Source organism: Cervus elaphus, chromosome 3 (assembly GCF_910594005.1).
Source record: "Cervus elaphus chromosome 3, mCerEla1.1, whole genome shotgun sequence".
Classification (NCBI taxonomy): Eukaryota; Metazoa; Chordata; class Mammalia; order Artiodactyla; family Cervidae; genus Cervus; species Cervus elaphus.
Genome location: NC_057817.1, coordinates 12,389,097 through 12,411,010, shown reverse-complemented (window position 1 = coordinate 12,411,010; position 21,914 = coordinate 12,389,097). Strand labels below are relative to the sequence as shown.

The 21,914-nt window shown below is 36.2% G+C and overlaps 1 protein-coding gene across 8 annotated transcripts in view; it reads left to right on the top strand.

Annotated features, from left to right (window-relative positions):
• The window catches only part of PPFIA2 (PTPRF interacting protein alpha 2), a 484,065-nt gene that overhangs the window by 90,396 nt on the left and 371,755 nt on the right, over positions 1-21,914 (top strand). For all 8 annotated transcript variants that reach the window (XM_043880420.1, XM_043880449.1, XM_043880465.1 and 5 more), the window contains exon 3: positions 1,365-1,418. In XM_043880420.1, coding sequence (XP_043736355.1) covers positions 1,365-1,418 — 54 coding nt within the window. The remainder of the gene's footprint in view (positions 1-1,364; positions 1,419-21,914) is intronic.

Here is a 21,914-nt window from a genome sequence, read left to right as displayed (position 1 = left end):
TCTTTTTTAATTAAAAGAGTAAAAGTATACATCTGTATTCTCTTTAGAGCCATGAATTCATAATTTGCTTTAATTCAGCATGTTAAAAATCTTGAATAACAATGCCTTTTCCATGCATCTTCAGAATTCTCTTGTTGATTAATTTTTCTCAAGACCGTGAGAATTAGTAGCATTCTTAATAATATCCGCGTGTTTGGCTGATTCTCTGATCATAAATATTTAAATTTCTTTGCCTTTGTCTTTACGCCGATGCCTTTCTTTCATCTCTGATTTCTAGCTGCAACTGCATTTCCCCAGATTCCTCAAACCTGTGCCTTCAGCTAGATGCAAACAGATAAGGAGTGACCAGGTTCACAAGAAAGAAACATTTTAGCAAAAAGTGTGAATTGTTTATGTAACTCTAAACTTCTTTCTGCTACCTTTGAGCAGATTGTTTGTTTTCCTTTTTTTTATTTGGGAGGAGAGGGGGCTGGTTTAAAAATTAAAAGCTGCAAAGGTTAACATCCCGAGAGATTTTACTTAAAAACCTACAATTCTAGATTCTTTTGAAAAGATCTTGATTAGTAACCCTGGAACCAAAGCCATACAACTGATAAAAAAGAGCTGCAGCTGTCCCTAAAACAGGGCACTTGCTTTCTAGTTTGCCACAGCATCACCCATTTCTTTATTTGTGATATCTTTGTCAATTGTAATCTTTGCTCAGGCATGATCTACTGTGGTTACCAATTTAAGATTAGAAATCAATCCTTGTGAAAGAATAGCTAATCTATCCAGATATGTTTAAATTTTCATCTTCTATATGTAGTAACTGGAGAAGGAAAAGGTCACCCGCTCCAGTATTCTTGCCTGGAAAAATCACATGGACAGAGGATTCTGGTGAGCTGTAGTCCGTGGGGTCGCAAAGAGTCAGGCACGACTTAGCAACTGAACATGTATAGTGATTGAATGAACTGTAGATAATTAGATTTTTTTGTAGTTTGAACATTTTCCATAGGTTCAAAATTCTTGCAAATAATGTGTTAAATTGCGATTTCATTTAATTTTCTTTATTCAGTTCCACCCTCACTTCAGCTTCTTAGAGAATGAAACATCTGCTTTCTAACCTAGGGCCATTTTCTTTGCATATTTCAAGAATAATTAATCTGTTTTTATTTTTTTCTATTTACAGATTGTATAGAAAATATCTAGATCTTTAGATAACAACAATTGGCATAGCTTTACCATAAGCAAAATTATCGAAAGACAAAACAAAAATGTAGTTGAGTACCCTCATTTTGTAGCTAAAAATATATTACACGGTGGGACTGGGAAATTCTCCATGCTGTTCAGTAGCATTTTACAATCAACACCTCTCCCCTTTTCAGGATATCGAATCCCTAACAGGAGGGCTGGCTGGTTCTAAGGGGGCTGATCCACCGGTAAGTTAGATTCTTCATTAAATTTAACTATTGACAAATTGAATTATGTACATACCAGATCATCAGGATTACTTGTATACAAGTAGTTATACAGGTAACTTTTGGGAATAGGTTCTTTACAAACTATATAGCTATTACAATAACTAATATAAAAATGTGAGCTTACTTCATGGTGTCATTTGGTCTTTTAAAAAGTTTTAATAATTTGTAAAATTCATCCCTACATTGACTCTAAAAATATGGATGAAAGCTTCATTAGAATATATAAACACCTTACATCCTACTAATGGGCTATAACAGAAGTTAAAACATTTTGGAACTTGAGAGTTTACTGTTTCAAATAAGTGTATGATTTTGGTTGCAATATACTCTCTTGTTACTGAGAAAAAAGATTTTTTTTTTCAGGCCATTTTTTTCACAGTGTTAATTCTTGATATCACTGTTTCTTTCCTACTTTACCCATGAAATACATGAAAATTTTAGAAGATTATTATTTTTAGACAATAATAAGAGATTGATAGTCTAATATTGGAACACTGTAGTCTTTTCTGTGATGTCTGATCTCAGAAAACATTCAGTAAAATAACATTCCTGTGATTTCACTCTTCAGGCACAATGATAAGTTTATGGCATTATCTCAAGTGATAAAATTCAGTGTATTTCAACAAATAGCCAAAGTATAATTTTTTTTTATCACTGCTTCTTTTTCACTTAGCTCTGTGAGGTTTAATATGAAACAAAATCTTGTGTTATCAATTTTCAGCTATACTTCATCTAGGCATCTATCTGAAGTCCATAATTACATTAAGACATCACTGAAGTGTTAAAACTAATTGTAGCTTTTTCTCTCCTGTCTTACTCTCATGTATCTCATGATGCTATCTAATCTTTATCAATTTGCTCCTAAAGTAGGCTAAACAACGTATTTTAGTCCATTCCTGTCCTGTTAGTTTCATGGTCTGAATTTATGCAGAAAAAAAATGTATTGTCTTGAGATAGCTGCTTATATTTAGTCCCTGAATATATTACACTGAAGCATAAGAAAAGATGAAATGTAAGTCAGCCCAGCAAGTATATTATGACAGGATTTTTGGCCAGTCCTATATGCAAGTAGTATAGGTCACTGCTTATGTGATGTAATTTCACCCTGCTGTTTTGCATTATGTTTGTGCATAGCATTCCCCTTTTATTAGAAGAATAAGTCCATTCCCTTTAAAATACCTCCCTCACTGTTCACTGATTCCTGAAAGAATTCTGCAATTAGAGATAAGTTGGTTTTAAGAGGATTTGTCTCTTGTTCAAAACTAAGCAAAATACCTCTCTTCTACATGTAGCCATAAAACTCTTACCTGCTCTTTTCGTGTTAAAATAAGTTAATCACATCCTTTCAAGAAGGCCAATTTCAAACCATGGAAGATTGATTCAGCATTAAAACCTTGTTATTAGAAGAAGCCCCTGTGGCAAAAAGGTCCCAGAAATGAAAGTTGATGACCTGAAGGCAAACTTAACCAACTTCATTTCTAAGAGCTAAAGTGAAGTGAATATGTGTCTGTGTTTTATACTACACATATGTTTGTCTTTTCTTTGGACATAATTTATAATATCATGAGGATAGAGGTTCTCTGTTGGCATATCCTACCATGAAGGTGTGTTTATTTTATAACGTTTTGTAGAGTGGAAATTCTTAACACAAATGTCAGAGTATTTGAGTGCTTAGACAATCTAGGGTTTTAACAGTATACATTTGTTTTTACTGTTGTTAAATAGCTATCCCCTTGTTAAAGAGATAGCCAAAGCATATTACCAAGAGCTATGTAATAAAACCACTTTTTAATATTCTATATAGCTTATAAAAGTAGTCCAGATATGAAGGTGAAACGGTAATAATGTCTACAGTTGCATCAGTCATTTAAGACTTTGAATCATCATACTGTTTTTGCCCCCAGATTAGAAAACTGAAAGTCAGATTAAATTATACATAAACTAAGTGCATTTGAAGTTTCATATTACTTTTTTCTTTCTTTAGGAAGGGTCTTTATAATAGATCTTCTAAATACTATTATTCATTATCCATTTCTAAAGTTATGTATTTTTAATAAATGTTTACAGTGTATTACTAAAGTCATTCTGTGTTGAAATTTTCATTGGTAAGAAATTCAAGGTCTTATAATTTTTGCTTATTGAACAGAGTAATATAAAATGTTGAATGAATGGTCTCTCATTGAATAGCATAGCTGTGGAGTAATATCTTTACCAGTGTAATAGAAATACCAGATCCATCTTTGAGTATGAGTGTATTTAAAGCTTGAAAAATTTTCTGTGAATAGATATGAATATGATTTCTGAAGATTAAAAAAGTGAATGTTACATTTTTTCAGATAGCAAGTGTATATAAAATTTTTTTCAAATTTGCAAATGTGTTTATACATTTGCATATCTGGTAAGAATAAATTTGTGTAACTCTAGGAATTCAGTTTGCATGATATTTTTAACTCTAAATGTTAAGGAGGTATTTTGAACATTCCAGTAGTCTTAGTTGTTATTCTATATAATGAAAGGAAGACTGGCTCATTCATTATTTTCAGGGGACAATTCAAGATGTTTTACAATGGTTTCCTTCTGAAAAGAATTTCGGGAAGTATGTTTTTAAATTCATAAGCTGGAAACCCATTGTTGCTTCATATAGAACTTACAGAATTTTCTAAATCACACAATTATCTTAGACAAAATGTCTTCTATCATTGAGAAAAATATTGCCTGTTATGTTAACTTAAACTTATCTTTGAAAAATTGTATCAAAGATACTATATATTCTGCATATATTTTTTATTCACAAAAATTAGACTACAGATTAACCTCTAGTGTAAGCATATTGCGTATATTCACATATAAAAATAAGGAAACTTTTTAACAGTAAAAAATCTGCCTACAACACGGGAAAGCCACGTTTGATCCCTGGGTCGGGAAGATCCCCTGAAGAAGGGAATGACTGCCCACTCCAGTGTTCTTTGGGCTTCTGTTATAGCTCAGACAGTAAAGAATCTGCCTGCAATGCAGGAGACCCAAGTTTGATCCCTCGGTCAGGAAGATCCCCTGGAGAAGGAAATGGCAACCCACTCCAGTATTCTTGCCTGGAGATTTCCATGGAGAGAGGAGCCTGGCGGGCTACAGTCCATAGGGTCGCAAAGAGCCAGACGTGCTGCTGCTGCTGCTAAGTCGCTTCAGTTGTGTCCGACTCTGTGCGACCCCATAGACGGCAGCCCACCAGGCTCCTCTGTCCATGGGATTCTCCAGGCAAGAACACTGGAGTCGGTTGCCATTTCCTTCTCTCAGTCAGACATGACTGAGTGACACACCCATATAAAATAAAGGGAAGAAAAATAGATCATTAAAATGTCATTATTAAATTAAATAGTGCTTTTTATATACACCATTTCACCATAGTGTTTTAAATTGTAAATGTTAACATTATTAAAAGTGAAAAACTTGTGAAATGTTAGATGTCAGGGATGTCTCACATTATCAAGTCGTCAGGCCATCAGGCCAGCTGATAGGAAGGCCAGGGTAAGGTCTAAACAACTCAGTCTCTGATGGCCAAGGGGATTTTGGGTGCTGAAAAGCAGGTACAAAGCATAAACAGTTCAACTGCTACACCAGCTGAACCTCGTATCTGGAGAGCTGTGGCTATGCAGGATCATGCGGAATCAGCAGTGTGACAGATCTGTGTCTTTTCTTGAGCCCATGAGACAATGATGCAGAGGTTTTGGCCAACCGTTGGCCCGGGAGCCAGGATTTGTCCCATACTGCTAGCTACGTCTAAGTCTGCAGGGGGGATTTAGTAGCTAAGCTTTGGCCACAAAAGTTAAGTTTGGTGATACAGACCTAAGCAGACTAATGTACACAATGAGAGGAGTTTCTCTTTGTCATTTGGTTTAAGAAATGTTCTTACTATTTATATGCTGATATAAACCAGCTATTCACTTTCTTATTATTTCTGATTATTTTTAAGAGTTAATATGGACAAAATCTAATGAGGAGTAATATGAGAGAAACCATGGATGGACTATATGAAGCAAATTTCTGAGCACGTTGGTCAAATGTCAGGGTGTCCTGGTAGTTCAGAGCTGGGATCAGTGTTTGAATGAAGTCCACGTCCTTGCCTCACCCGGGACTTACAACAACAGTGCTCGTGGGGCTATTCAGTTCATCCCTTAGTTTCTTTCTATTCATTACCTTGGCGTAATAAGATTTATAAATTTGCTTCCGACACAACTTCAAGTTTTAATTTTTCTAAGCTTCTTTTAGTCAAATGCTACTGGTTCTCTTTACTTCTAGAGTATGGTGAATAAGCGACTACCCAGCTAATCTGTATCCTTAGGCTTGATATGCACACTGTCCTGAACATTCTCCAGCTGTATTAATTTTTTTTCCCGCTGAGGAACCAGAATTGTACATTCCATGTTTTTGTACTTTCTGTTCTCTTTTTAATGGTCTTCCTGATGGTTCTTAGCAATTTGAGTAAACACTCCACAGAACTTAAAACCAATTCATTTTCCTGAGGGTGGTATTTAGATCGGGTTATATGTTTTTCAAATTGTAAATAGCATAAAAATTTTAAAGTCTCCAAACTGATTTTAATTTGATTTTTCAAAAAAATGCCAATGTTCTACTCACTTGCTTCAAAAGATAAGGCAATGCAAAATGTGAGTTTGAATTGTGATCTAATTTAATTTTTTTCACCTTGAACATTCTATTGCTTTATTACTTACTTTCATTGTCCTATTCGTTTAGTCAGAATTTAGTGTATATTTGAGTGTATGCTGTGTGCTAGACATTTACTTAGGTTTTGGAAATACTGTGGTAAGCAATTCACAGTTTCTTTTTTCAGCATCCTATAATATAGTTAAAGCGACAGGTTGGTAAAATAATTGCAATGTAATATAAGCACAGGATGAGATGAAAGTAAGTAAGTGGATCATGTAATCCAAGTTGGGAGTAAGAGGTGGCTGGAGGATCAAAGAAGGCAAATAAAAGGAAACAATATCTAGTTTTAGAATGAGTTGAAGCTTGCCAACTGAAAAAAGTCAAGCATGGAATTTTAAATAAGGAAATACTATATGTGTAGGTGAAAAATTAGAAAACAGAGTGGCTAGCATATGAAATAGGAGAAGGCAATGGCACCCCACTCCAGTACTCTTGCCTGGAGAATCCCATGGACGCAGGAGCCTGGTAGGCTGCAGTCCATGGGGTCACGAAGAGTCGGACACAACTGAGCAACTTCACTTTCACTTTTCACTTTTATGCATTGGAGAAGGAAATGGCAACCCACTCCAGTGTTCTTGCCTGGAGAATCCCAGGGATGGGATCGCACAGAGTCGGACACGACTGGAGTGACTTAGCAGCAGCAGCAGCATACGAAGTAAGCTGGAGGATGGTAGGTGGTGATGAGACAGAAGGCAAAAGATAGCACAGGGCAAGAGGAGGAAATTCCATGGAAAAGCACTGTGCTCTGTACTAAACATGAGGACCCGTTAACGTCTTTAAATAGGAGAGTCACTTAATCATTCTGTCCTGTAGAAACATTTTCCTGGCTCTACTGAAGAGAGATTTAGAGAAAAGCTTAAGTAAGAAAAACCATTGAAAGAGGCTCTTACAGTCATCCGAAGGAAGATGATAAAAACGATCATGGTGACTTTTTTTGGCTCTTGTACCAGTGTATTAGAAAACTAATTGAGGCAATATCTCAGGGGAAAGTCAACATTTTATTTTATTAAAACATTAAATTTTTAGTTTGAGCCCATCAAGTGACAGTGAGAATGGAGAGGAATAAACTGCTTCACGAGCTATTAAGGACTTAATGAACACACAGGAATAGGGGGTGGCTTGGAGGGGAGAGAAAAAAACTTATGGAAAAGGTCAGGCTGATTTTGAACTTTCTAATATGACAATTTAGTGAATAAAGGTACCATACATAGAGAAAAGAATCCTACCAGGTGGAGCGTTTCTGGAGAGGGGATACTGAGTTCAATTTTTGATACATTAAATTGAGGTGTCAGAGTTGGGAATATGTGAATGATTTCAGAATTTAGAGGTCAGATATTAGTCATTGATTTGAACATGTAGAATAGTTAGAGTAGTTGAAGAAAATAGAACATGTGAAATAGTTGATACTATTGGAGTTGATGAAATCTCTCCAAAAAATGTAGTATTTTTTGAACTAATAACCAAAATTCATCTTTTTTTTAAATTTATTTTTAATTGGAGGAAAATTGCTTTACAATGATGTGTTGGTTGCTAGCATACAGCAGTTCAAATCAGTCATAATTATATATTTATCCCCTGCATCTCAAGCCTCCCTCCCCTCCCCCTGTCCCCCTCCTCTAGGTCGTCACAGAGTATCAGGCCAGGCTCCATGTGTTATATAGCCCCTTCTCAAGAGCTGTCTCTCCTACACACGGTAGTGTATATATATCAATGCTTCTTTCTCAAGTCCAATCTTCTCCTTCCCCCACTGTGTCCACAAGTATGTTTTCTACGTCTATATCATCATTCCTTCCTTGCAGATAGGTTCATCAGTACATTAAAAAAATGTATTCTTAATGAGAAGATAAGAAAATTCAGAATAAAGCCCTGAGTAAGAAAAGTATTTAAAGATCAGAGGAAAGGTAAAGGTAAGAGGAAGAGTATGCTTCAAAAAAGAAAAAAAAAAACAGATGATTACAAGGAAAGAATACCAGAAAAATGTGCAGTTATACATGCCAAGGTCACAAGAGGATGGTGAAAAGGATTTTTAGCAGATTCATGATGTTGAGAGTTCAAGAACAGAGTGGCCCATTGAAATTTAGCAATAGGAGGATAAAGGATGGTCTGCTATATAGTTGCTAAATCTTGTCCAACTCTTCTTCTCTTCTTGTCCAACCCCATAGACTGTAGCCACCAGGCTCCTCTGTCCATAGCACTTCCCAAGCAAGAATACTAAAGTGGGTTGTCATATCCTTTTCCAGGGCATCTTCCTGACCCAGGGGTCAAATCTCTTTCTCCTGCATTGGCAGGTGGATTCTTTACTACTGAGACACCAGGGGAGACCAAAAGGTGTTCTAGGTGAGAGTAATTGTAGTGGGGTAATTCAAGTATAATCTAGTTCGTTTCCAAGGCAAACCATTCAATATCACAGTAATCCAAGGCTAGGCCCCAACCAGTAATGCTGAAGAAGCTGAAGTTGAACGATGCTATGAAGACCTACGAGACCTTTTAGAACTAACACACAAGAAAGATATCCTTTGCATTATAGGGGACTGGAATGCCAAAGTAGGAAGTCAAGAAACACCTAGAGTAATAGGCAAATTTGGCCTTGGAGTACAGAATGAAGCAAGGCAAAGGATAATTGAGTTTTGCCAAGAGAACGCATTGGTCATAGCAAACACCCCCTTCCAACAACAGACGAGAAGACTCTACACATGGGCATCACCAGATGGTCAACACCGAAATCAGATTGATTATATTCTTTGCAGCCAAAGATATAGAAGCTCTATGCAGTAGCAAAAACAAGACCGGGAGCTGACTGTGGCTCAGATCATGAACTCCTTATTACCAAATTCAGACTTAAATTGAAGAAAGTAGGGAAAACCACTAGACAATTCAGGTATGACCTAAGTCAAATCCATTATGACTATACAGTGGAAGTGAGAAATAAATTTAAGGGACTAGATTTGAAAGACAGAGTACCTGATGAACTATGGATGGAGGTTCATGACACTGTACAGGAGACAGGAATCAAGACCATCCCCAAGAAACTGAAATGCGAAAAGGAAAAATGATTGTCTGAAGAGGCCTTACAAATAGCTGTGAAAATGAAGAGAAGCAAAAAGCAAAGGAGAAAAGGAAAGATATAAGCATCTCAATGCAGAGTTCCAAAGAATAGCAAGGAGAGATAAGAAAGCCTTCCTCAGTGATCAATGCAAAGAAATAGAGGAAAACAGTAGAATAGGAAAGACTAGAGATCTCTTCAAGAAAATTAGAGATACCAAGGGAACATTTCATGCAAAGATGGGTTCAATAAAGGAAAGAAATTGTATGGACCTAATAGAAACAGAAGATATTAAGAAGAGGTGGCAAGAATACTCAGAAGAACTATACAAAAAAGATCTTCATGACTCAGATAATCACGATGATGTGATCACTCACCTAGAGCCAGACATCCTGGAATGTGAAGTCAAGTGGGCCTTAGGAAGCATCACTACAAACAAAGCTAGTGGAGGTGATGGAATTCCAGTTGAGCTATTTCAAATCCTGAAAGATGATGCTGTGAAAGTGCTGCACTCAATATGTCAGCAAACTTGGAAAAGTCAGCAGTGGCCACAGGACTGGAAAAGGTCAGTTTTCATTCCAATCCCAAAGAAAGGCAATGCCAAAGAATGCTCAAACTACCGCACAATTGCACTCATCTCACACGCTAGTAAAGTAATGCTCAAAATTCTCCAAGCCAGGCTTCAACAATACGTGAACCATGAACTTCCAGATGTTCAAGCTGGTTTTAGAAAAGGCAGAGGAACCAGAGATCAAGTTTCCAACATCTGCTGGATCACCGAAAAAGCAAGAGAGTTCCAGAAAAACATCTATTTCTGCTTTATTGACTATGCCAAAGCCTTTGACTGTGTGGATCACAATAAACTGTGGAAAATTCTGAAGGAGATGGGAATACCAGACCACCTGACCCACCTCTTGAGAAACCTGTATGCAGGTCAGGAAGCAACAGTTGGAACTGGACATGGAACAACAGACTGGTTCCAAATAGGAAAAGGAGTACGTCAAGGCTGTATATTGTCACCCTGCTTATTTAACTTATATGCAGAGTACATCATGAGAAACGCTGGGCTGGAAGAAGCACAAGCTGGAATCAAGATTTCGGGGAGAAATATCAATAACCTCAGATATGCAGATGACACCACTCTTAGGGCAGAAAGTGAAGAGGAACTAAAGAGCCTCTTGATGAAAGTACAAGAGGACAGTGAAAAAGTTGGCTTAAAGCTCAACATTCAGAAAATTAAGGTTATGACATCTGTTCCCATCACTTCATGACAAATAGATGGGGAAACAGTGGAAACAGTGGCTGGCTTTATTTTTGGGAGCTCCAAAATCACTGCAGATGGTGATTGCAGCCATGAAATTAAAAGATGCTTACTCCTTGGAAGGAAAGTTATGACCAACCTAGACAGCATATTAAAAAGCAGAGATATTAGTTTGTCAACAGAGGTCTGTCTTGTCAAGGCTATGGGTTTTCTAGTAGTCACGTATGGATGTGAGAGTTGGACTATAAAGAAAGCTGAGTGCCGAAGTATCGATGCTTTTGAATTGTGGTGCTGGAGAAGACTGTTGAGATTCCCTTTCACTGCAAGGGGATCCAACCGGTCCATGCTAAAGAAGATCAGTCCTGGGTGTTCTTTGGAAGGACTGATGTTGAAACTTAAACTCCAGTACTTTGGCCTTCTAATGGAAAGAGCTGACTCATTTGAAAGCTGGGAAAGATTGAGGGCAGGAGGAGAAGGGGATGACAGAGGATGAAATGGCTGGATGGCATCACTGACTCAATGGACATGAGTTTGGCTGAACTCCAGGAGTTGGTGATGGACTGGGAGGCCTGGCGTGCTGCGGTTCATGGGGTCACAAAGAGTTGGACACGACTGAGCGAGTGAACTGAACTGAGCAATAGGAAGATAAGAATTGAATTCTGTGTTTAAGGAAATAATTGCAAAGAGTTTAATTATGAATGTAGTGAAAAGAAATAATAGCCAACATTAGAGATAAGCTTGAGAAATTTTTTTAAGGAGAGAAAATTTGAGTGTGTTGAAACCTATGGAAAGCTCATAGAGAGGGAAAGAATTTAATGAGGCAAGAGAAGTTAATAGGTCACTGAATGAAGCAGAATAAGGTGGACTCCAGGGCATGTTATATAGAAAGAGCAATGTCAGTTCAAATGTGAAATAAGGGTAGAAAAAAATTATGGAAACTGAAGCAAACATTTTGGGGGCGGGGGCGGCGCTTATAAAGTTGAGATAGTTTCCATTGAATGACTTCTATTTTACCCGCAAAGTAAAAAAGAATTAATTAGTTGACAGTGGTAGGGAGATGATGAGTTAAGATAGTTCAAGAACATAGAGAAGATATATTTAGCCATTATGCATTGTAGACAAACTATGCAAACCATAGATGGGTTAGTGGAAAGATTTTGGGTCTACTTGTTGTAGGTAGTGAATTTGTACTGGTTATAAATATGTCAATAAAGCTGTGCTTGCTTTTGCTTCGACAGTGCTCTGTAGCTCAGGTATGGGACAGGGGAATGCCTGCAGTCATTTTGATTTCAGGTTGTTCTGACAGGCAATTACTATGGAAGACCAATGAAGCAACGTAATTGAAAATATTAGCAAGAATATCATAAAGTCTAAGATGAATAAGAATTGCAGCGAATATAGGAAAGGATCTCAATGAGTTGAAAAACCGGTACAGTGAGTGTAGGAAGAGGTTACAAGAGAGTAGGATGCTTGATTTAAGCACTATAGGACCAAAACATTGCCAGCTGCTGGTAAGATCCAGGTTGTGGTCATGGAAATAGATGAAGTATAGAGGGCATGAAGTTCATTGGAACTGATGACATCAAGGAATTGAGAGGCCAGTTTGATGGATTATTTATGTGGACTCTGCAATCTTTTTTACCCATATTTACTCCCTTGATAATCCTAACCTATTTTACAGCTTAAGTACCATCTAGACACTGATAATTGAGTAATTTACATCTCTAGACTGATCATTTCCCTGAACTTCATACTTGTATAATCCAACTAAATATTTGACATATCTACTTTTATATCCAATAGAAATTTAAAGCATAATGGATTAAAAACTGAGCTTCTGGTCTTCTCTGTCAGTTTCCACAAATCTGCATTTTACCCCTAAAAATTAATGTCTATTTCATACCACTGTTTCCAAAAGTAAAAACCTTAGAGTCATCCTGTAGGTTTTGTCTTCATAATTTATTCATAATTTAACCAATTTTCACCACCCCTACAAAATACCACCCTGGTCTGAATCACCATACTTTCTCACATATCCTTTCTCAGCGAACCAAGCAAGATAAATTTCTTAGAATATGTCAACTCGTTTCACATCAAGGCTTAAATCATTGTTGGCTTCCCATCAGAATAAAATTCCCAAAGCCCATGGAGTGGTTTCTAAGACCCTTCATGACTTCTGTCCTTACAATGTCTCTAGGAACTCAAGTCGTAGCTTCCTTTCCATAGTTCATTCTACTTTGGTTGCACTAACAATTTTCTAGTCTTTACAAGGGCATGCTGTTACCATTATTCCTTCTGCTTACCATGATGTTTCCACGGAGACCTGCTAAGCCTACTCCCTCACTTTCTTTAGGTCTCTGTTCAAAAGCTACTTTATCAGAGAGATCATCTAATATTCTTTTCTCTGCTCCTATGTGCTTATTGTTTGTTTTCTTCTATTATAATAAAAACTCCATATAGTTAGAGACTATCTCATTTGTTCACTATTATATTGCAAAGATCTGGACTGATACCTGTCATATGAGTCCCTCAATGTATATTTGCTGAATGAATAAGAAGAAAACTTAAACACATGATGTATATGATCGTATTTGTGTGCTTAATGTAATAACTCTAGCAGAATGCTGCCTGGTGAAAGGGATTGAGCCTGTTATAATAATAATTCTGGAATGAGATTACAGGAATGTACTTCACAATATCCTAGTGGTAGCAGGAATTTAAATAGTAGAGAAGAAAACCTTACAAAGGCAATGTTAGTAGACTCTTCCAGGGGGAAAAGAACTAGGACTCAAGGCTAACTTCAAATATTGACCATTGGGAAAAATAACGGCAATGCCAAAGCATAAGGATACATCTGGATACTAAATATCTTATTTGTCTCATTTAATGTCACTAAGTATAATCCCTTTGAAAGCAGAAGTTTCTGTCTGGTTTATAACTATACATTCCAATGAACAAATGAATGAAGAAGAATCTAGTAGGTCTTCAGACTGAATTAATGTGAACCAGGTATTGAAAAATTTCAATAAATAAGAGAGTAAAAGAAAAGAAAGGGAACTTTCATTGTTGGTTTAAAGTTATACTCAGGGCCTCAAAGCATATTATCATTGGTGGTAAGCATCTCCACATTGCATGGGGTAGTGCTAGACATACTCGCCACGCGTGCATGCTCACTGACTAAGTCGTGTCTGACTCTTTGTGAGAGTAGCCCACCAGGCTCCTCTGTCCTTAGGATTTCCCAGGCAAGAATGCTGGAGTAGGTTGCCATTTCTTTCTCCAGGAGATCTTCCTGACCCAAGGATGTAGCCCAGGTCTCCTGCTTTGCAGGCAGTTTCTTTGCCACTGAGCCACCAGGGAAGACCATACTCACCATAGACTTGTTAATTAATGGTAATGTCAGCACTGCCACTGTGAATCACCACCTTTAGCCTCTCTAACTGGTGACCGCACAGGCCTTACTAGCAGAATTTCAGCTGGTAAGGATTGGTGCAGAGTTTTAACTCTCATGAAAAAGAGAAGGGTGTGCTTCTCCTAAGCCAAATGAGATTGGACCCAGAACAATGACTCATAGAAGAAAGCAGTGCTCTCTCTGTTTGGATATTTATTCAGCAGCTACATCAGCAGGCAATTCCATGGGATATAAGGCAAGGGGAAAAAAAATAATGTGTATCCCTTAGAGTTTGGAGATACACATAACAACTGAATCAGATGTTTGCTTCCTCTGTGTAAATATGGATAAGGGATAGGAATGAAAGGAATCAATAACTTCATTTTAATTATTTAATTTATTAATATTTTAACTAGTCAGAATAGGTACTTAAGCTATTAGTGTCATAAATATGTAGCAAAAATAATGAAAGTTCATATGCAGGAATTTTATCATGAGAGAAATATAATGCTTAGTGTAAATGATACCAAAAGATTTACATGTTAGATATTTTCCTGTTTATTAATGCTTTGTTGATTAGATCAATTTAAATATATGTATTTCAATACTAATTAATTACAGGGTACCTTTGAACATGGTTTCCTGTTTTCAAAAATTTGAATCATCTTAAATAAGAAAGGGGAGAAAAAAAGATATGAATTGTAGACTAACATCCAAAGGTTGCATTAGAATAACACTGAATGTGGAAGCATTTTTTTGAGATCTCTCAGAATATTGCTTCACTGGTGTTTTAATATAATAAGAGACATTTTAGAAATGGTGTTTCTATTATAGGTGAAGTTATATGAGAAGCTGAGAGTAATAAAACAACTTATTAGAAATAAGGGTCATGTTACTATTAATTTCTAATCAATCTATAAAAATAAAGGTATAGTTCTTGAAATTTTTTGAGGCAAAAGCAATATGTTAATGAAAAACAACATAGTAAAATAAATTAGGAACTTGCATTATTGCAAAGATATATTATTTTTGTTAATAATAAAACATTGAACTATATATTAATATATACTCAGTTTTCTGATCATATAAAGCTTAATATGAATCATTTTAATTTACCTGTCTTTGTTCCTTAAAATCTATATAATAATTATATCAAAAATAGTAATATAATTTCAATTATAGACATTGTACATACTTGTATTATGTTCTTTTCCTAGTTGCTTTTTTCTTTCTCTTTATTTTTATTATACATGAATTTACTTATATATATATATATACACATTTAATTGTGTATATACATACATATTAATACATATATATATGTTTTAATATATATTTCACCTTACAAAAAATGGGATCTTTTTTAGTTTCTCAACTAAACAAGACGCTGGTTTCTAATTAGACTGTTCTTATCCAACATAATAAAGTGGAACTATTTTTATTCTTGATCAAAGATGCTTGTAATTTAGGATGTTTATCTGAAAAGACAGATGGATAAATACAGCTTTATACATGTAACTGCTCATTAAAATGTGAAAAATATAAAGTAAAAATAAAGTTTCATTTAGGAAACATATTTGTAATGCCTATTATGTGTGCAATACTATTCTGGGCAATTGAGAAGAAATGAAAGATATCAATTAAGCTCTATAGATTTTTGTACTTTAACATGGTTAGCAGTTGTTTCTTTTTAAAACATGATTGATAAGTGTAAAAATTGGTACATAGATAAATAATTGCTTTTCTTTTAAATGGAAATAACCATGGTAAGTGTGTTTGGGGGAATTTTATTTTTATTTTTTTGTAAGACTTATTTTGAGAGGTGAATGTTGAACCAAATCTTGAAGATCTAATTTGCATTTAATTAAAACCTTTGTTTCAGATGGAAGGAATTAAGGATCTGTCTTTCTCTTGTATCCAAAAATAGTTCAATTCTATAGACTTCAGCAACTCATAAAACTGACTACTGCAACTTATATACAGTGTATCAGTTTAAATGTAATTACTGAAGCTTAGAATATAAGATTTAAGGGGTCTGGGGTATTTTTTTAAGTATATATGTTTTTATTTTTTAGGAAGCCTCAGACACCCTCCATGTGCCTGTGCATCTTAATGGCTAAACACCTGTTCAGCCTCAAGGAGATCAGGCTTTGGGCCGAGGGTTGCTTGGCTGTTCCCTAATAGAAGGGTCATGACTGCGCACAGTGAAAGCGAGTCACTAGGTCATGTCTGACTCTGCGACCCCGTGGACTGCAGTCCATGGAATTCCCCAGGCCAGAAGGCTGGGGTGGATAGCCTTTCCCCTCTCCAGGGGATCTTCCTGGCCCAGGAGTCAAACTGGGGTCTCCTGGATTACAGGTGGATTCTTGACCAGCTGAGCTCTCAGGGAAGCCCATGACTGCACACAGCTGGCTCTCTTAAAAGGAGGTCTGGTGGGTCATTCCAGATAACCTGAGGCAATAGGATTTGCTCCGATTTAGGGCTGCTGCTGCTGCTGCTTTTCCAGGGATCCCAATGAGGTGATACTCCACCTCCTTTGGCAAAATGAGAAATGAGCTCGTTTTCTGAGGATTTACCCTTTTCTACCGTTAGTATTCGAAACTTAGTGGGGTTAGAAACTGCGGACTCTGTGGCTCCCCTTTTTCCTCACTGGGCTTCCAGAGGAGGCAGCATAAGGCTTCCTTGTTCTCTGGTCCAATCTAGGAACCTGTGCCTCTATGTGAAAGAACACTCATCTGGAAGGAAAGCTACTGTAGCTACTTCCCAGTGAAGATTGTCTTTTTCAAATGAACATTCATGGAAACATGAATCAGCAAAATGAGAATGCTGAAATTACATGCATATGCTTATTTTTCACTTAACATTAATTATAACCCCCAAAGGCACTTTGAAAAGAAATCCGATTATATGTTCATAATAAAGTTAATATTATACAGAATTCTTACTTTTCAAATAAAATCTGTGTTGTGTTAAGAACACCACATAATAGGAATCTAAGATGTTATGATAGGCTATTAAATTGTTTTTGAAAAGATATTTGAAGTTATTGATATATAGTTATGAAATTATAAGTATTATAGGGGGAAAAAATGGACTTCCCTGTTAGCTCAGCTGGTAAAGAATCCGCCTGCAATGCAGGAGCCCCCGGTTTGATTCCTGGGTCAGGAAGGTCCACTGGAGAAGGGATAGGTTACCCACTCCACTATTCCTGGGCTTCCTTTGTGGCTCAGCTGGTAAAGAATCTGCCCGAAATGCGGGAGACCTGGGTTTCATCCCTGGGTTGGGAAGATCCCTTGGAGAAGGGAAAGGCTACCCACTCCAGGATTCTGGCCTGGAGAATTCCATGGACTGTATAGTCTGTGTGGTCACAAAGAGTTGGACATGACTGAGCCACTTTCACTTTCACTTCATAGGAAAAATAGAAGAGTTATAATTTTAAAAATTTAATATTTGGTCAAAAACATTCATCAAGCTTCCCTGAAATTTGCAAAATTATCTTTTGGCTACATAATACATTCTCCAGATAATCTTTTGTTTTACTCATAGGAACAATTTATATTCTTACTGGAGTATGATGAAAAGTTTTGTGGTAATGCTAATTTTTCTGTTTTTCCTTTTCTTCATCATAGATTAAAATGAGTAATCCACAATTGACTATTTTTCTTCTATGAACAACACTTTTTGCAGAAAAAAAAAAGAATTAAAAATCTTAGTATTCATATTCAGAAACACTAAGTTTCATTAAATTCATGTGACCATTTTCTAAAAGGCCAGATAATTCATTAAAGTTTGACATTACAAACAAGATCATTATTCTAACTTTTAAGTAAATGTATGTAAGTAATTGCATTAAATATAAATGAAAAATAGTCAATGTGAAATACAGATTGTCAGAAAAAAATTTAAAACTATATGTAGTTTGTAAAAGAATTCTAATATATGGAAATGAAGATTGAAACCAAAATGGTAGAAAAGGCATACCATGTAAAACTAGGTAACAAAATAAAGAGGTATAGCTACATTAATACCAGAAAGTGTAGTCCTTCATAAAGAAATACTAAATATAAAAAGAGAAACTTAAATATAAAAAAAAGTGGTATACAAGGAAGATAGAAATTTTAAATGTTTATGTACATGGTAATAAACACTTAAAATATATAAAAAACAAAAGTTAGCAGAAATAAAAGAAGAATAAAAATGTCCTCTGTCATGGTGGAACATTTCAATAATTCTTTCAAACTGGACTGAACAAAAAGATAAAAACTATAAAGATAATAGTAATTTCAGCAATGTGATAAACTTTTCCTCAGTAATGTGTAAAGAATCTTGCATTTTATTTCCCCAAACTGAACAAATATGAGTCTTACAGAAAGACTCAAAAAATTTTGAAGAATTGAAATCATACAAAGTATGTTCTTTTACAACAGCAGAATTCAACTAGAAATTAATATAAAAATGAAATTAAAAGTGATAAATAGAAAGTATGTAAGTTTTTGTAAAGTATGCTGTATATTTCTAATTGGTCAGAAAATTCAAAATAACAGAAAAAAAATGTTGAATTCAGTGATATTGGACTACTACATACTGAAAAATCTTAGGATGAAGTTAGTTCCACTTAAAGACATATTTATATCATTAATATAGATTAGAAAAGATTAAGGCCAAAAATCAATGGTCCAAGCATTATCTCAAGAAGCATTATCTCAAGAAATAAAGCAGCAAATAAAACCTAGGGTATAGAGAAAGAAGGCAAAAATGAAGCTAGCAACAAAAATTAATAAAGTAGAAATATTTAATATAGAGTATTAGCAAAGCAAAACTTTTTTTTTAAAGAATTAACTGATTATTCCCTGGTGGGTTGGTAAAATTTAAAATAATAGAAGTTTGAACACAGTTTATGTGGGTGCATTTAAAACTGTAGATGAAATGAGAAAATTCCTAAGGAAGTACATCTTAACAATGTTAACCCAAGAAATAAAAACGTACAAATACTTTGAATGAAAGTAATGGAATCTTCAATTAAAAAAAAAAATCTCACAAATAGAAATCAAGGACAAGATGGCTTCACCTGTGAATTCTGTGACCATTTAAGAAAGGAAGTATACTGTTAAAGTTCTAAGAGAAGAAGCACTTCTAATGTTGTTTTATGAGGTATATCAGTTTCCTGTTGCTATATAATGAATTAATCCAATCTAATGGAATTAAAGGGCTTCCCTGGTGACTCCATGGTAAAGAATCCACCTGGCGATGCAGGAGGTGTGGGTTTGATCCCTGTTGTCAGGAAGATCCCATGGAGAAGAGATGTCAGCCCACTCCAGAGCTCTTGCCTGTAGAACTCTATGGACAGAGGACCCTGGCAAGCTACAGTCCATGGGGTAGCAGAAGAGTTGGACAAGACTTAGCAACTAAACACACACAATAGGCTCAAAACAACACACATATTATCTCAGTTTGGGGGTCAGGAGTCTGAGAATAGCTTAGGTGACTCCTCTGCTGAGGGTTTTAACTGGTTGCAATCAAGTTGTTTGCTAGGTGATGTTATTATATGTATGTGTATGTGCATACACATATATAGACATGCATATTTATCTGCATTTTATTTAATTAGAAGCAAATCGCAGGCCCTGTAATGCTCAATGGTGGCCCCTATATTCATCCCTTTTGTCAACCCCCTCCAGCTGCTCAAAAAGAGGGTTTTATGGAAGGAATGAACATGGAGGCCACCTTTGGATCTGTCTGTGATATAAGGCCAAAAAAACTTGGAGCAAAGCATGATATATTAACTTAAAATGTTGGCTAATTAAATGAAGCAATGCATAAGGTATGACATCATGGTATATCAGGAAGACAGAAATTTTAAATATTTATGTACATAGTAACAGACACACAAACACATGTTACTGTATGTCTTCTCTTATATGTATACATTTAGTGTATTTATATATGTCTGTCTATATGTATGTATTTTATATGCTACATTTAAATATAATATTGAAATTATACATGTTTGGCTGATGTTGTGAAGGAAACAACAGAATGGAAGATGTTTTCTCTGAGGAAGTGACTTCAATAAAGAAGAGTAATCGATGAATATTTGGGCAGATGTAATAACCTGTGGAGTGTAGTGGGTTAAATAATGTCACCTTCCAATTCATATTTACCCAACATCTTGGAATGTGACCTTATTTGAAAGTATAGTCTTTATAGATATAGCTTAGAATTTTGAGATGAAAACATCCTGGATATAAACTGGGCTGTAAATCCAGTCGTTAGTGTCCTTATGAGAAGAGGAGAGCACATAGAAAAACACAGAGGAAAATGCCTTATAAAAATGGAGACAGGGTTTGGAATTAGGCACCTATAAATCAAAGACTGCTAAGAATTGCTAGCAATCACCAGCAACTAGGAGAGAGTCATGGAATAGATTCTCCTTCAGAATTTCCAGAAAGAACCAAGGCTGCCCAATAATTTGATTTCAGCCTTCCGGCACCCGGAACTATACATTTCTGTCATTTGAAGCTACCAAGCTTTTGGTAATTTATTATAACACCTTGGGGAACTAAGACAGGGATTAAGAGTGACAAAAGCTTAGTAAGTTAACAACCAAGTACATTTGCTTGGAGTATTGCATTTGATTGGGATAAGAGGAAATAGCCTGGTCACGTTGGGTCTTACAGGAGTTTATTTCAAGTGCTATAGGAAGTTGCAGTTGGTCAGTCGCTCAGTTCTATCCTACTCTTTGTGACCCAATGGACTGCAGCACGCCAGGCTTCCCTGTCCTTCATCTTCTCCTGGAGTTTGCTCAAACGCAGGTCCATTGAGTCAGTGATGCCATCCAACCACCTCATCCTCTGTCGCCTCCTCTTCCTACCTTCAGTCTTTCCCAGCATGAGGCTTCTTTTCCAATGAGTCAGCTCTTCACATCGGGTGACCAAAGCATTGGAGCTTCAGCTTCAGCATCAGTCCTTCCAATGAATATTCAGGGCTGGTTTCCTTTAGGATGGACTGGTTGGATCTCCTTGCAGTCCAAGGGACTCTCAAGAGCCTTCTCCAACACCACAGTTCAAAAGCATCAGTTCTTCGGCACTCAGTCTTCTTTATGGTCCACCTCTCGGAGAGAAAATTGCATAAAACTTATGTGCTAAAATAATATGCTGGATGCTCTTAAAAACTGAGTAGAATAGGATAAGAATTAAAGCAAGAAGAGCCTGGTAAGGGGATAGGATACCATGGAAGTCCAGGTTAGAGATGGTGGGAGTTTGGTGTAGGGTGATGGCAACAGAGAAGTAAAGCAGGCCGAGATATATTTTGAAGTTAGAACTGATGACTTACTAATGGATTGTAAGTACATGTTGAGTAAAAATTAAAAATGCCTTCCTAAGATTTGAGCTGAGCTAATGGATAGATGTTCATGAAATTTACCAAAACAGAGAACATGAGGGAGATAAAAATTGGGGAGGAGTGAAAAAGAAGGCTGTTTTTTAGCTTGACATAGGTGAGTTTTTTTGGTATGGATTGAGATTTAAATTTCAGGGACTCCAGTATGTAAATAATATTGAAAGGCATGTGAATAGCTAAGGTCATTTAGGGAGAAACTGTAGAAAAAGAGAAGTCCAAGCCAAAACTGAAGAAAATTAGAGGAAAATATGCAATTTTCTGTGGGTATGTGTTAGTTGCTCAGTCGTGTCCTACTCTTTGGGACCTGATGGACTGTAACCACCAGGCTATTCTCTCCATGGGATTCTCCAGGCAAGAAAACTGGAGTGGGTAGCCATTCCCTTCTCCAGGGGATCTTCCTGACCCTGGGGTCGAATCCAGGTCTCCCTGTACTGCAGGCCAGTTCTCTACCCTCTAAGTCAACTATGAAACCCCAGAATATGCAATACAGGACCTTAAATAAGAAGCTTCCTGCTGGAAAAATTATGAATGTTTGTGAATGTTATAGAAATAGAGGTAAGTAGGGAACTAAGTTCTATCCTCTGCTATAGTGACTATAACAGATTTATTTGTATATAAACAAGGGATTCATGAGTCAAATGA